The sequence below is a fragment of the Elephas maximus genome, chromosome 9, assembly GCF_024166365.1.
Source record: "Elephas maximus indicus isolate mEleMax1 chromosome 9, mEleMax1 primary haplotype, whole genome shotgun sequence".
NCBI lineage: Eukaryota > Metazoa > Chordata > Mammalia > Proboscidea > Elephantidae > Elephas > Elephas maximus.
In genome coordinates, this window is record NC_064827.1 from 45,087,729 (window position 1) to 45,105,266 (window position 17,538).

At 38.1% G+C, this 17,538-nt stretch overlaps 1 protein-coding gene across 4 annotated transcripts in view; it reads right to left on the reverse strand.

Annotated features, from left to right (window-relative positions):
- The window catches only part of GNE (glucosamine (UDP-N-acetyl)-2-epimerase/N-acetylmannosamine kinase), a 57,336-nt gene that overhangs the window by 15,470 nt on the left and 24,328 nt on the right, over positions 1-17,538 (reverse strand). For all 4 annotated transcript variants that reach the window (XM_049896473.1, XM_049896472.1, XM_049896476.1 and 1 more), the window contains exons 2-5: positions 16,205-16,410; positions 11,539-11,990; positions 7,715-7,867; positions 5,057-5,269 (exon numbers count right to left, since the gene is read on the reverse strand). In XM_049896473.1, the coding sequence (XP_049752430.1) occupies positions 5,057-5,269; positions 7,715-7,867; positions 11,539-11,990; positions 16,205-16,410 (1,024 nt within the window). The remainder of the gene's footprint in view (positions 1-5,056; positions 5,270-7,714; positions 7,868-11,538; positions 11,991-16,204; positions 16,411-17,538) is intronic.

Here is a 17,538-nt window from a genome sequence, read left to right on the forward strand (position 1 = left end):
ACCATCATCTAACCCTCAGTGAGTCATCATCTTTTTGCTCGTGCAGGGTCTTGCTTGCCTTGATGTTGATCGCTGCTGACTTATCAGGGTGCTGGTTGCTGAAGGCTGGGGTGGCTGTGGCAATGTCTTAAAATAATACAACAAGGAAGTCTGCCACATCAATTGACTCTTCCTTTCATGAAAGACTTCTCTGTAGCAGGCGATGCTGTTTGATAGCATTTACCCACACAACAGAACTTCTTTCAAAATTGGAGTCAACCCTCTGAAACCCTGCCGCAGCTTTATCAAATAAGCTTATGCAATACTCTAAATCCTTTTTTGTCATTTCAACAATGTTCACAACATCTTCACCAGGAGTATATTCCATCTCAAGAAACCATTTTCTTTCTCATTCATAAGAAGCAACTCCTCATCCATTAAAGTTAAGTTTTATCATGAGATGGCAGCAATTCAGTCACATCTTCAGGTTCCACTTCTAGTTCTCTTGCTATTTCTACCACATGTGCAGTTACTTCCTCCACTGAAGTCTTGAACCCCTCAAAGTCATCCCTGAGGGTTGGAATCAACTTCCAAACTCCTGTTAATGTTGATATTTTGACCTTCTCCCATTAATCATGAATGTTCTTAATGGTATCCAGAATGGTGAATCCTTTCTAGGAGGTTTTCAATTTACTTTGCCCAGATCCATCAGTGGAATCTCTATCTATGGCAGCTATAGCCTTATGAAATATATTTCTTAAATAATAAGACTTGAAAGTCAAAATTAATCCTTGATCCGTGGGCTCTGGAATGGATATTGTGTTAACAGGCATGAAAACAACATTAATCTCCTTGTACATCTCCATCAGAGCTCCTGGGTGACCAGGTACATTGTCAATGAGCAGTAATGTTTTGAAAGGAATCTTTTTTTCTGAGCAGTGGGTCTCAACAGTGGGCTTAAAATATTTGGTAAACCACGTTGTAAAGAGATGTGCTATCATCCAGGCTTTGTTGTTATCATTTATAGAGCACAGGCAGAGTAGATTTAGCATAATTCTTAAGTACCTTAGAATTTTCAGAATGGTAAATGAGCATTGGCTTCAACTTAAAGTCACCAGCTGCATTAAGCCCTAACAAGAGAGTCAGCCTGTCCTTTGAAGCTTTGAAGCCAGACATTGACTACTCCTTTCTAGCTATGGAAGTCCTAGATGGCGTCTTCTTCCAGTATAAGGCTGTTTCATCTGTTGAAAATCTGTTGTTCAGTGCAGCCCCTTCATCGATTATCTCAGCTGGAGCTTCTGGATAACTTGCTGCAGCTGCTACATTAACACTTGCTGCTTCACCTTGCACTTTTACGTTATGGAGAGAGCTTATTTCCTTAAATCTCATAAACCAGTCTCTGCTAGCTTCAACCTTTTCTTCTGCAGCTTCCTCACCTCTCTCACCCTTCAGAGAATTGAAGGGAGTTAGGGCCTTCCCCTGGATTAGGCTTTGGGTTAAGGGAATGTTGTGGCTGGTTTGATCTTCTACCCAGACCACTAAAACTTTCTCCATTATCATCAATAAAGCTGTTTCACTTTATTATCATTTGTGTGTTCACTGGAGTAGCACTTTTAATTTTCTTCAAGGACTTTTCCTTCGCATTCACTGTTTGGCACAAGAGGCCTAGCTTTCAGCCTGTCTCGGCTTTCAACATGCCTTCTTCACTCAGCTTAATCATTTCTAGCTTCTGATGTAAAGTGAGAGACATGCAACTTTTTCTTTCACTTGAACACTTAGAGGCCACTGTAGGGTTATTAGTTGGCTTAATTTCAATATTGTCGTGTCTCAGAGAATAGAGAGGCCAGAGGAGAGGGAGACAAACAGGGAATAACCTGTTGGTGGAGCGGTCAGAACACACACAACATTTTGCCATCTTATATGGGCATGGTTTGGTGCCCCAAAACAATTACAATAGTAACATCAAAGATCACTGATCACAGATCACCATAACAGATACAGTTATAATGAAAAAGTTTGAAATATTGAGAGATTATCAAAATGTGACACAGAGACACGAAGCAAGCACATGCTGTTGGAAAAATGGCGTTGATAGATTTGCTGGATGCAGAATTGCCACAAACCTTCAATTTGTTAAAAACGCAGTATCTGCGAACTGGAATAAAATGAAGTGCAATAAAACGAGGTATGCTGTAAGTGACAATGGCCATGTTTTTCGATAGGCTAGCCTAAGAGGAGAGCAGAAGGGTGGTATCTGGAAAGAGGGGGGGTGCTTTAAGATGTGAGAGGCCTAGACATGTTTAAATGATGAGGAAATTAAAGATACATGGAACAGAAAGGATGACTGATGGAGTGAGGTTCCTGCGAAGGCTAGAGGGATGGGAATTAGAACACAGGTAGAAGGATGAGCAGTGGACAGGTAGGACAGACCCTCCACTGCTGGAAAGAAGGAAAGAATGGCTGGGTATATAAGTTTATGACAGTGTGGTGGCAGAAAACAGACACTGCTTTTGACAAAAGATCATGATGCTAAATTCAGCATTCAATTCTGTGTTTGCATCTGACTTGAACTCTCAGCAGCATTCCTTGAAACAGGTTCTTTTCTTGGCTTTAACAATACCACATTCTCTTGGTTTTCCTCTGGCCTCATTAGCAATTCTTTTCAGTCTTCCTTGCTGGCTCTTCCCCCTTCACCAGAACTCTAAACGTTGAAGAGCTCCAGAGATTGGTCCTGGGCTCCATTCTCTTCCCTGTTTACATGTTCTCCCTGGGTAATCTCATTTAGTCCCTTGGTTTTAAATGCCATCTATGGCAGAGAATACCAAACCAAAAAACCAAAACCACTGCTGTTGAGTTGATTCCGACTCATGGTGACCTTATGGGACAGAGTACAAGTGCCACATAGGGTTTCCAAGGAGCAGCTGGTGGATTCAAACTGCTGACCCTTTGGTTAGCAGCCAAATGCTTAACCACTGTTCCACCAGGGCTCTAAGTTGTCTTCAGCATCATTCCTCTATAGTAGTAGAAGAATTTTTACATGGGTACCTGATCACCCAGCTAAAGACTATATTCTTCAGCTTCCCTTGCAGCTAGAGGTAGCCATGTAACTAAGTTCTGATAGGATGTGAGAAAAAATATTTGCAACTTCCAGATCATCCCCTTATAGGGAAGAGCCTCTTCCCCTTTCCTCCTTCCCATTGGCTAGGAGCTGGAGCAGCCATCCACAAGATAGATGGCAGCTAAGTCTCTGATTGTGGAGCTGCCATATTAGCTCCTGAAGGCTAACCGTGAGAAAGGAAGAAAGAAAATCTAACTTATCTAAGCCACTATTATTTTGGTTCCCTCTATTACTGTAGCTGAACTGATACCCTAACTATACACCATCTATATGGCAATGACTCATATTTGTATCTCCAACTCTAACTCTCCCTGGAACTATCTAGCTGCTTACTTGCCACCTCCTCTTTGATAACTAAATCTCAGATTTAACACGGCCATAAAAGGACTCTTAATTCCACTCCCTCCCAAAACCTGTCTCCCTCAATGTCTTCCATATGAAGAAAGAGCACCCCCACTGTTCAATCCAAAAATCTAGGAGTTATTATTGATTCGCTTCTTCCTTTCATCTCCCACATCTAAGCATCAGCAAGCCCTATAACATAACCCAAATCTTTCTAAGTTTCCTCCATCTCTAATACCACCACTTAGTCTAAACTATTAACATCTTTTATCTGAAGAGCTGAAATAGCCCCTTAATTAACTGGTCTCTCAGCTTCCACTCTTGCCCCATCACATTCTGTTTTCCAAATAGCAGAAAAATTGTTTCAAATGCAAGTCAAATCATGTCTTTCTCTCCCTCAAATGGCTTCCCATCATACTCAGGAAAAAAAACTCCAAATTGTTTACCCTGGCTGACAAAGGCCTGCCTTCTTCTCTAAAAACTGTTGTATCACTCTTCCTCTTGCCCACCACTCTACAGCTACACTGACCCTTCTGTTTCTTAAATACATTAAGCTTGCTCTCATCTTAGGGTCTTCACACTGGCTATTCCCTGTGCTGCTCCCTAATCCTCACATGGCTGATTCTTTGTTATTCAGTTAAATGTCACCTCCTCAAAGAGACTTCCTTTATACTACTAATAGCTATCCAGTCACCTGTCCATCACATTAACTTGTGTTACAATTGGCACAGCACACAAAACTCCTGATATTTTTGTTATTTTTCTTTGTATTTTATCTGTCTCCTCTCCCTCTAGACCATAAATTACATGAGAACTCAGCCCTTGCAAGTCTAGTTTAGTGCCAAATTGCAGTGCCTAGCACATAGTAGGTGCTTATAAAATACTTTCTTAATCAAGGTGAAAGAATTTCCATTTGATGGCTTTCATTTTTTCTGTGAAGTAGGGAATAAAATAATATGCTGAGAAAGAGAGGGGAAGAAAGTCTAAAGATAATGGAAAAAGCCAGGCTGGCAATCAGGAAGAAGGGGAAGAAGAGCAGAGCTGGGACTAATCTCCTTGGTTCTGGTCCAATTCTTTTCCATTAACTCCATTCTTTTTTCTATTACCTACACACATATAGTTGCATGTAGATAATATTAGAACTCAGACTAATGTTAATAACAGGATCTAAATGAATAATAATAATCCTACAGATAATTTGGTATTAAGGGGGCACCTTACTTAGATATTAAGGGACACCTTACAATGCCATGCTCTCAAGTACTGACTAAAAGGAGTCTCTCCTGGACCCAGAAAATGAAGGACTGGCACTCCTCTACTCCTAACACATTCAACCACATTCTTTCTTAAACACAGCTATCAAAGACCATAATAAAGCTCTTAGCTGTAACAGATATTACAAAGGCAATAAAAATGTTAAGTAGAGCCTTAAAAGATTTGGTAATCACTGTGTGCTATTTATAGACTATTTATACATTTTAGGCTATAATTGGTCATTAACATCATTCACACACTTGTTCATAAATATACATGCCTGGCACTGATATATCCATGCCTTATAGTAATTCATATGCATGTATAAAGCCTAGTCAGTGAAACATAAGCAAAGGTAAATACCTGTTTCTCTTCCAATCTGACGTGTCCCCAGGTTGATCACAGGTGTTCCAAAAGCTCCAACCTCTCGAACCCCACAGCTGCTGTTTCCAATCATACAACCAGCGTGGGCAACCAATTGTATAAACTGGTCAAACGGGACATGTTTAACTGCACGGAAATTGGGATGATGCTCAATGCCCTTCTTCCGCATCACTCGAACCATCTCTTTGCTCCCTGTGAAAATGCAAAGAACTAATTGTTAAATGGCTTATGAGATAAAGAAACAATTATCATTGCCAAGTACAGCCCCACTTAAAGAAATCTTCTTATGAAAACCCACACTGGTTATTGGGGAAATAGTAATTTTGATTACTGATTTTTCTTGAATGATGAATATCTAAAATGCCTAGCCAGCTCACTGCCTCAACTAGGAACTCAAACAGCACCAGGTGGAACTTTTTGGACAGCACTTAGCAAAACAAATACCTTTTAATTAATATCCCGGTAAGAACCTTTACCTTAAGCAACAGTACAGAGGCTAAAAACAGGCCAACACTTTATATCTCTTAAGCTGAGAGTTCCTACATGGAAAGGTCTCAGGCTCTACACACCAAGCTGATGAGAGAGCCTCTGCCTCAGCTGTGCTCACTTGCACTAGAAATACCTCAACTGGGTAGCACTCCCACTTATGTAAAAATACAGATAGATTCTGATACTGTGGTTGGTAAGTTATTTTAAATGCAAGATTAAAAAAAAAAAGTAAGATGTATACCTGTACCCATTGTCGTCGAGTCGATTCTGACTCATAGCAACCCTATAGGATAGAGTAGAACTGCCCCATAGGGTTTCCAAGGAGCACCTGGCAGATTCAAACTGCTGACCCTTTGGTGGTTAGCCACGATGCCACCAGGGTTTCCAAAATGTATACGGAATTAGGGTGAATTAGAGAGGCATATTTTAAACATTGCCTCTCTGATTCACCCTCTTCCTAGCCACCCCCTACCAAGTGAGGAAAAGTTGCTCGTCTGATTAGTTAGAAGGCTTGACAGCAAACACGTCATGTTCACTAGTGCACAGGAGCCACTGTGTTAACAGAAGCTGCACTTGCATGTGTTCTCCGTGTCAGGGTTTAACTCCTCGGAGCAGGCCTGGCCACTTCTCTGTATATCCAATCTTGCTAGAGCATGCTAGTCATCACCTACAATTATTGTAGTATGTGGTACGACAGAAGGTGCTACTCTTCCAAGATTCAGATTTGGGATCCTCTTTGGCCCTAAGCCTAAACCACATATGCAGTAATCCAGTTTCCCCAACAGTTGAGCTGTACTGGGGTCTGGGCACAAGTCAAATAATAATGATAAAGCAATGCTTTCTTATTTCACTATTGTCCCCTGTGTATATCTCATCAAAAACTCCAACGGGAGAAGGAAGAGTGACAGACATGATTTAGGTATTCCTGAAATCCTTTACTTTAACAATTTTCATAGGGGAAAAATATCTCTAATTCTAAAGTGTATACAATCAGGAAAGCATATTACAATTGGAATATCACTGACAATGAATACTGAACAAGAAAGATATACAATTACTTTACAAATATTTATATAAAAGTTAAAGGATTAGAAAAGAATAAATGTTAAGGTTTTTGAAATATTAATACATTACCTGAATGAAATCTGGATTATTAGTTACCAGTTGCTGTTGAGATGATCCTAACTCATGGCAACCCCATATATGTCAGAGTAGAACTATGCTCCACAGGGTTTTCAAGGTTGATTTTTTGGAAGTAGATGACCAGGCCTTTCTTCCAAGGTGCCTCTGGGTAGACTTGACCCTCCAACCTTTCAGTTAGCAGCTGAGTGTATTAACTGTTTGCACTACCCAGGCAGAAATCTGGGTTAGGGGTTCTTAGAAAAAACTTTTTTTCAACTACCACTCTACTTTGCTTTCCTTAACAGAAAAGATTATTCAAGGGACACTATAAGCAGAATTCTTTCCCAGTAAGATGGTAATATCATGGCATTGCAAGGAAAGGTGCTACCTCCTCTACAAAAAAAAAAAAAAAAAAAGCCTAAGAGCTCAGTAATGACTGATGTCAGCTAACAATAACCAGTATTTGAAAATTCCTAGTGTCAGGCCCTGCTCTGGCATTTCTTGTTTATTATATTATATCCCCATCAACTTCCCCAAGGTCTCTCTAGCACTAAAACTTACAGTATTATCCTCTAGTAGGTAATCAACCAGGTAAGGTTTGAGGATCCACTGGTTGGAGACCCCAGATCTAAATTATTTAAGCTCAAGATGACTTTAAGATATCGCTAACATAAATAAGAAAGGGAACAGGAAATAAAAATAATTGCTATTTTACTGCAGTCAATAGGATTATTACTTTCTTAGAGAAACTCCTTCACTCTAAGGTTTATGTCTCTTGGTTAAAGTGAAGGTTGGAGAGACCTTTTTTCAGTGTTCATTTCTTTCCTATTAAGCTTCTATTAGACTTTACAAAAACATCAAATTCTCCAACCTATAGCATAATTGGTGACTCTTTGAAAATCTGAATGCATTTCAGAAGAGTGGCTTTCAGTGATAAGAAAAATAGGAAGAAGAATCAAAAGAAGATGTAAGAGAAACAAAATTTGTAAAGGTAGGTGACATAATTTCATTTTCAAGTTCAATTACCTGCATCAATATTTGGAAACAGAACTAGGGTCCGCTTGTTAAATGAGATAAGGGCATCCAATGTTAATTCAAACATTTTTATGGAATGCTTAATGTCAGTGGTCACAGGGTGCTGTAGTGCAACAATGTAATCTTTAGATTTTACATCATCACCTGTTTAAAGAAAATCAAACCACATTGCTTCATTAGTTAAGAATATTAAAAGAGGAAGAAGCAAATTCTAAAAGCAAGACCCCAAAGTCTGTGCTTTAAAAAATACTAAGGTAAAATAGTTTGTCACATTCTAAGCAGGGCATCCAGATTAGAACAAAATGGTAAGAATTCAGAGCAACAAGCCCAAGGATACAGCAAATTTCACATTTTACAAAGGTGCTTGCTACCACAAACATAAATATAACTTCAAATAGCAAGCACCAGAGATTCATTATGTTTTAAAATCCAAAGTATTTCAAATCATTAGAAAATTGCGAATCTTCCCAAATTCTCCTGATGTTTCTAAAACGTAACCAGCATCAGAGCATTTAGGGTTTGACCGAGCATTAAACGTATCTCACGTGATGCACAGGAGCTTCCCCATACTGCTACCTGCCCAGATTCAACAAATGCCGAGTACGTCTAACTCTGTTTAAAGGACTAGAAAGGCTTAATGCATCCCTTGGCTGGGATCCTAAGGACAGTTCTTCAGCAAAAACCTAAAGTGTAAAAGGTTCACATGGACAGTGCTATGCCAAACCACACAAGACATTTATCAACGGGGTCTAAATTATACCATAAAACTGAAAATAGGCTCCACTTGCTTATTTTTAATGAAAGTGTTATCTTTCCCTGTGCTATTAATTTTCATGTCCAATTTTATCATTAACTATCTAATTCATCACTAATTTCTAAACTCAACCAGCAGCAGTCATTTTTTATGATTTAATAGTAACAGAGGATTTTTGCTAAGTAAGAATCTTCAGTAGTATTTGATTTAAAAGACCGTGTTGGTTCCAAATTTTTATTGGTCCCATATTAGTTTCTAAACTGAGGAGGAAATATTATTAAATTTCTGTACAGAGTAGAAAAAAGACCTAAATGAATCTATCAGAAACTTGATAAAACATGAGAGGTTCAAATATTAAAAACAAAACAGCATGTCTGGTTACAGTTAACAGAAGTCCAGAAAGACGAGATCAAGAAAATTTCAGATAATTTACTAGGTATAGATTAGGGCCTTAGGGCCATTGGGAAGAAACTATTTCAAAGAGAATTAAAAATGGCAAGGGCGGAGTGGCAACAAAAGAAGTGTCTTCACTGTAAAGGATATGGAGCTACTATGTATAGGCTGTAATCTGACTACAGGTACAAGTCTGTTCTGCTATAACGCACGTTTCTGTAACGTGAATTAGCTCACTCCTGACTGGTAAATAGAAGAATGTCAGCCTTTAACACAGAAGTTATCTACATATGACTGCCCACACCTGAAGGCAAAGAACCCTACTGTAAATATATGTAAGGAGCTATGGAGAAATACAGTACCCATCATGGGGCCATTTCACCCCACATTCTTTTCTCTTGGTTCAGTCTGCCCATGTACTCTGTCTTGAAAGCACTTATAGGGGAAGTCACTCTGATCTTTGTGCACTGGAGTGGGGGCAGTGGGGACTTCTTTGAGAGTGAGGATGTTATGGTCCCATGCAGACGATCATTCTACACAAGAGCTGCACCGCTTATTGCTAAGGGACAGTGAAAGGTGAAGAGGAAGAAAAATTCCAGCAGTTTATTCTATGAGATGTTTCCACTTCTCATTCATCTTCTACTTTAAGTGTGATTGAGAAACGTTTATAGTGGATAGAAAATAACAACTATAATGCAGATTGCACTTTGTAACTTAAGGTCTTATGTGGAGACATTTAAGCAGTTTCTTTATGAAAGAAGGATAGCAAAATGACCAAACTTAGATGTCTTTCTTGACCAGTGAAAAGAAAACACAAGACAATGATCCAGAGCCATGCGCTCCTAGAAAGAATACATTTTATGCAAAGCCTGCACCTGCTTCTCGACCTGCAAGCTCTGACATATCACTCTGCCCTTGCCTCCGTAACTCTGCAGCCTCAGCCCCTTCATGCAAGCCTTTCATTTATGGTACCATGATTTTGTTTTTGTTTTGTAACAGTCCCATATTTTTTTACTGCAGTATTTCTTTCATTATTAGGAATTTAACATATTCCTTTTAACTTTGTTAGTATTTTTATTAGGATTGTTTTTGATTAATGTTCTGGTTACAAAGTTGCAGTTTTGAGTGGCCTATGCCCTACCCAGCCCTACTTTTCTTATAAGCAGAGTGATAACATCAGAAGTTGCAGGTGGAGAAGCAGGTACAGGATTTTCACAAAATGTACTATTGCCAGAGGTGAATGACTCTGGCTCATGGGCTTGTCTTTTTTTCACTTGTACTAAAAAATAAAATAAAAATCAAGTTTTTGCTGTTTTGTCATCATTCTTTTCATAAAAAAAAAACTGTATAAATGGTTCCAAACACAACCTTAAACTCAAAGTGCAGTCTTGCTGCATTCTGCTTTATAACAGTTACAACTTTTCAAAAGTATAATTTTTCAGAACATATACAGAGCTAACAGTATAATCAGCAAAGAATTTAAGAGTGTTTACTTAGAAGAGTACAAAAAGGAGAGACTAAAAAGACCAAAGTTTGTTCCACCAGCATTACCTAGATAAAAACCCCAGTGCCGTCGAGTCAATTCCGACTCATAATAGGCTACCTGATAATTACAAATCTGTACAAGGATAAAAAAAATACATAGATTAATTTATATAGTAAACTATAAAACCCATTGCCAGTGAGTCAATTCTGACTCATAGTAGGAAAGCCCAATTCTTTTCCTGTTCTAATGTGAACTGGATTAAAAATACATACAATCACTTTGATTACAAAATCATAACAAAATCAGTTTTCTATTCATTCAGTTCATTATTCAACAGACCTGCCTCTTAGAAAGGGGGGTCCTAAACAGATGATGAGTCCTGATTTTACCCCTCAATAGTATTCTCACTATAAATCAATCACTTGACATTCTGGTTTATAAATCTGTTTTCCTTGCTTATGATTAGCAAAAGGCAGTTTCCAGGAAGCTAAATCAGCCAGTTATTGATGATTTCAGACCTTAGGGCTTATTTAGATATAGAGATAATGAACTCTAATGTTTGGTATAACTATGACTTCTGCTTTTTAATAATCATAATCCCTTACATTAACAAGTACTTATGACTTGCTGCTTTCACATTCATTATCTCATTGGCATATTTCAACAACTCCATAAGAAAGTCATTAAAATTAAGCATAATGATATTTTTATTGTAGCAAAAAAAAAAAAATAGGAAAACCAAACAAAAATACCGATAATCCCATAAACCAGAAAATAAATATTATAAATTACTTGGTGTACATACTTCTTGACATTTCCACTATATTACAGCTTTTTAATGGCATCATATTATACATATAATTTTATAGCTTGCTTTTTTTTTCTTTTTGATATATCAGGATCTGTCCTTGTCACTAAATAGTCCCACATTATATTTAATGGATTAAAAGCATTCCATTGTATAAATATAGGAAAGATTTAAAAAAATCAATCCACTATACCTATTTTACAGAAAAGGTCTCTGAGAGATCAAGTCATACCAAAGCATAAGAGATATGAACTAAAACTTTAGTCTTCTGATTACTACTATATTCTATCCACAATAGTTTCCAAAAGAATTGAAATAAACCCAATATTTTCTGACAAAAACAACCATTAGACTGACTAAAGTCTGATACATACCTAGCCACATCCGAATGATGCTCATATAGTCCTTGTTCTTGGCTGAAAGAAGTTTGTCATAGGAAGGACAGCCTGCCAAAAGGATGCGATCATGGTCCTCACACATGGATATTAAGTGTTGCTCTGCACTTCGGGTGCAGCACACGTGATAATGAGCCAGTTTTGTTATGGCATGTCTGATAGAGTCATCAATGGTCCCACTGACTTCCCCACCTTCAATGTGAAGGATTCGGATGTTCATCAAAGCAGCAGACGTAGCCAGAGCCAGGGCATCAAACCTGTCTCCATGAACAATCATGATATCAGGCTTCAGGCGATTAAGGACATCTGGTAACTTCACCAGGGCCAGGCCTACTGACTCCACCATGGCTGCCTCATCTTCCCCCCTAACGATCGTGTGTAGCCTGGTGTTAATGTCAAAGTCATCTTGTTCAATCATGCGATATGTATTTCTAAAGCAGGAGAGAAGTAAAGATGTGAGAGTATGTTCTTAAATGCAGGGTCATTTAAGAGCAGGAAAAGCAATCTAACACCAACCCTGAAAGGAGAAACATTTTTTTTATTTACTTGTTAAATAAAATGAAGTACAATACAATAATTACAACAACTTAACAAACACTCCCTTTACATACAATATTGAACAGTACAGATCGTAAGTATACAGTTTAATTTTTCTATATGAATACCCTGTATTTACCACCTAGATCAAGATATAGAACATTTCTAGCACCCTGGAGGAGCCCTGGTGACACAGTGGTTAAGAGCTACGGCAAGCTATGGCTGCTAATCAAAAGGTTGGCGGTTTGAATCCAACAGCTGCTCCTTGGAAACTCTATGGAGGCAGTTCTACTCTGTGCTGTGGGGTCCTATGAGTTGGAATTGACTCAGCAGCAATGCGTTTGGTTTTTGGTTAGCACCTTGGAAGACTCACCGGTACCACTTCCTATTCAGTACTTCTTTTTTAGAGGGAGAAACATGTGAGGGAGGGTTTTTTTTATTAGGAAGAAAGAGACCATACTTCTAACAGTAGACATGACTTTTCTTCTTTCTTTCCTTTTTTTTTGTATTTAGCAATTTTTTAAAAAATATGCTGCTTTAATAATAAAAAAGTTTTATTTATAAAAACAAAGCTAATTTTTTTACACACACATATACAAACGTGGGAACCAGGATGCCTAACATTATAATATTATAAACTTCTGAATGATGAAAATTATCTCCTGAATTCTCTATACATAGTACCATTGTTGTTGTTTTCAGCTGCCACTGAGTCATCCCCCAACTCATGGCAACCCCACGTTCAATGGGATTGGACCACTGTGATCCACAGGGTTTTCGGTGGTTGATTTTTCAGAAGCAGATTACCAGGTCTTTCCTCCTAGTCTGTCTTAGTCTGGAAGCTCTGCTGAAACCTGTTTTCATTGTACTTATCCTTTTTTAGGGTTAACCTTCCTGGATACGTACATTGATGTTTTTACCAAATGTGAAAAATTCTGCTCATTATTTCTTCTAACATTTTTCTGCCCAATTTTTTTCCCTCCTCTCTTTCTGAGACCCCAATTAAATGCATATGAGATTGCTTTTGATATTGCCTCAGAGGTCTCTGAATTTCTGTTCTTTTTACTTTTTTTCTTTTCTGTTCTTCACCTGGATAATGCCTATCGATCTGTCTTCAAGTTCACTGATCCTTTCTTCTCTTCAGCATCTACATCAAGCAGATTTTTCATTTCCTATATTGTACTTTTCAGTTCTAGGCTTTTCTTTTTTTTTTATAGTTTCTATTTCTCTGTTGAGTAGTTGCTTTAAAATCTCTGCCGCTAATTCCAACATCTGAACCATTTCAAGGTCTGTTTCTAACTGACTGCTTTTTCTCGATGTTGGGCCAAATTTTCCTGTTTCTTTGCATAATTTATAATTACATACTAAACATGTGGATGACACTATACAGACTCTCTATTCTGTATCTTCCTCTTAAGATTTTTTGTTTGAGCAGGCAGTTAATTTTTGTTTGAGCAGGCAGTTGATTTTTCCTCTGGATTCTGTACGAGAAGGCAGTTGGTTTTTGTTTGAGGTGGGCAGCAAATGAAATTTCTGCTCAGTTTTTTCAGCCTCTAGCTGTTGCTTTCTGCTGGGTTTCTTGGAGTCCCCCATTCATGTGCAGTTCAGTTGTCAGCCAAAAATTTGAAGAATTAATATATATATATATATTATTTGGGGCTTCCCCTCTGTGTCTCCTTCATTTCCAGAAATCCCCCCACCCCTCAATTTCCAAATGCTATGAGAGGCTAAATTCCATTTTCTGGCATCGCAACCTAAAAGTCTGTGGCTTTCTGCTTGAGTTCTAGCCAACCTATACTCTGTGGACTGGAGGGTACTCTCAGGAGAAAAGTCATATTAAACATGGATCTCACCTCCTACAGTTCCCTTCTTTTGAAGATCAAGTCCCCTCCAGTTTTTGCCTGCTGTTAGTCACTCTCTAGTGCCTTCAAATAATTTTTAAAGTATTTTGTCCAGAGTTCAAAAAGGTTAGCTCTGGGAAGGTTAGTCAGATACAAGCTATGGTGCCATTACTAGAATTGGAACTCCTCTTTCTTAAATAACTGTTTTATATTTTCTTCAGCTGTATACTTTGTGAAGTTTATTTTCTGTCTCATAATGAAAGCCATTAAGACCATGAATTTACCTCTAATTACAGGTTTCCCTTTATCATTTTATTATCTCTTATTTTTATTATTTATCAGTATATCATCTGTCTCCCCCACCAGGATATAAGTTCTATGAGAGTAGAGACTTTGTTTCTGTCTTATTTGCCACCTAGTACATTCTAGATGTTTAATAAACATTTATTGAATGAATAAATGAACACATTTCTAAATAGTCTGTTGTTATCTATTTAATTTCCTCTTTTACCTCATTTTTATGAGTATAAAAATGCTGTCATTTTTTAAATTTCTAAGTAGTTGAATTTCTAAAGTAGTGAAGTTCTTTGCTTTAATGTCTTTTTAATACAGGAAATCTATTCACATGGTTTAAAATCCAGAAGGTACAAAAGATTATACAGTGAAAAGTCTACTTGTCACTTTTGTCTCCCCCTCTTCCATATCCCCTCCAAGAAGAGGTAACCAATTTCTTACCTTAGAATGCACTTGACACATACATTCCCATTAAGTATTGGTCAAGTTTCCTATTTATACTACTTTTGCACCCTTAGTTATTGTAGTAGCAGATAAGAAACCTACTACAATTTCCCTGGGAGCCTCTTTTCCCCTAGTCTTCCTATAAAACCTTTCTCATAGAAGCAAAAGAACCCACTGAGACTTCCATCTCAAGTGATAGCTAAAATTTGTTTTCTACCTTGTCTTATTACCCAACGTTGATTTTCTTAGTGAGAATTCAGTTCATGTTAAAAATAACCTATGGATCTTTGAGCTATCCTTAAGTTTCTTCTCTGGTCTTTATGTGTTTTCTTAAAGAAAATTGTCAAGTTCATGTTTGAAAGCAGGTTTTGGTTTGTTTTTGCTGTTGCTGTTGTCTTGTTTTTAAAGAATAGCCTGACAAAGACAATTTTAATTTAACACATGGTTTGTTTATATATAAAAACCCATTGCCGCCGAGTTGATTCCAACTCACAGTGACCCTATAGGACAGAATAGAACTGCCCCATAGGATTTCCAAGGAGCAGCTAGTGTATTCAAACTGCTGACCTTTTCATTAATAGCCAAATGCTTAACCAATGCACCACTAAAAAAAAATATTTTTAACAACCTTTGGAAGCCACATTAACATTTTCATGCCACAAGGGTGCACTAAATGCCACTATATTACTTTCTTAGTTCAAGTACATAGAGCAAAAATGAATGTTCAATTCTAGTTTACACATTCTGCTTCCTCAAAGATTTTCCAGCTTTCATTTTTAAAATTTAGATTGTGATCAATAACAAACCTAATGACATCATAATAAATATCAATGATAATGGTAAATAGCATTCTACTTTATCTTGTAGATAATTGTTGTGTACCCTCGAGTTGATTACGACTCATAGGACAGCGTAAAACTGCCCCACAGGGCTTTCTAGGCTGCAATCTTTATGGGAACAGATTGCTAGGTCTCTTCTCCCACAGAGCCACTGGTGGGTTTGAACCACCAACTTTTCGGTTAGCAGCTGAGCACTTAACCACTGCGCTACCAGGGCTCCTAGATTTTTAAAATCTTGTTCTATATCCACTACTATATATTCTGTTGATCTGTGTACCGGTATTAAAGTATAACGGCCATTAGAACTCACAAAACAGATCATGGGGAATTAGTCATATTACTATGGTTACACGACACATATTTACAAGTGGCATTTCTCCTGAATGTAGTAACACACAATAGTAACATTTATAGGTATCATTTATCAAGCATCTACTAAGCACCATCACTGTAATGGGTATTTATATCACTCTCTCCATTCTTCACAATAACCCACGATATAGGTTTTCACTCCATTTTATAATTGAGGAAACAGGCTCAGAGATGCTAAGTGAGTTCTCCAAGGCCACATAAAAACTAAGTGGTAGAACTGGGGATGTGAACCTAGGTCCAAAAGGCTTCAAAATCCAAGCTTTCTCCAGTACATCATGTTACAATGAAGAATATCATAAGAAAATGCTTTTATCTTACCCATAGTCATCTATCAGGTGAGAGCCAAGTACCACCACATCAAGTTCAAAGAACTCAGGCTCTGTTTTAATGCCAAACATAATCGGGGCAAGTTTGGAATAATCAGCACGGTTGCAAGTAGCAACACAAACCCGAAGCTTTCGGTTATTCCCATTCTTCTCCATGACTTTTTTTTTTTGTTTTGACACGGTCTTAAAATAGAGTTCCTGAAGTTGCGAAAATAAAAATGATTGTATATAATCAGAATGATAGGTCCCAGATATAAACAGAATTTTGCAGTTGTTATTTAATCACCATTAGTTATTCTTAACCTTTTTTTTTCCCACCCCTCCACTCCCACTGGTGTAGCCAGAGCTATGAAATCCCAGCAGACTATAGCTCCAGCTCTTTCTCTCACGCTCAAGAAAGCACACTGGGATGCAATTGAGAGTGACATAATTACCTCTAATTTATAAATGCAAGCAAACATCAGCTGTTTAATATTAGTTAAAAATTACTTGCGACACTTCACAAGTGATCCCAACATACCAGAATGCTGCAAAACTCTGGCTGAGAACCATTGACCTAGTTCAACTCTCTCATTTGCAGAAAGGGAAACACAGGCCTTGAGAAGGGAAATAACTTCCTCAAGATTCGATGTCACGTCTTGTAAGACACAAGATCTATTCACCCTCATATTATATGCTCCCTATAAACAAAGCACGATGATTGGTGCTGGGGAAGAGGAAGATGAATAAGATAAAAGCCCTACCTTCAAGGCTTCATTAACACCTATACACCACTGCCTACCAAAGTGACAAATCCAAATGCCTAACAGATATCTCCTATTGTGCGTCCCATACCTGTAAAAACCTGTTATGCGTCCCATACCTGTAAAAACCTGCTGCCATCAAGTTGATTCCAACTCACAGTGACCATATAAGACAGAGTAGAACTGTCCCATAGGGTTTCCAAGGAGTGCCTCATGGATTGAACTGCTGACCTTTTGCTTAGCAGCTGTTGCTCTTAAGCACTATGCCACCAGGGTTTCCATGTGTCCCACAGGCACCTTAAAGTCACTGCCCCAAACTAAGCTCATTTTCTTTCCCAAGCTTGTTCCTCCTTCCTTATTCTCTAACTCAGTTATGCACTTCCATTCACTCAAATGCTTTGACATCTTTGTCTCCTCTGTTCCTTACCCCATTTCTTGTAAGCCCTGGCAATTCTGCCTCCTGAATATCTTTCAAATACAGTCCCTCTTCTTCATCCCACCAGGACTTCTTCTAGTCCAAGCTCTCATCTTAGGTCTAAACTATTTAATGGGAGCGGCTTGCTTGTCTCTGGACTTGGCCTGT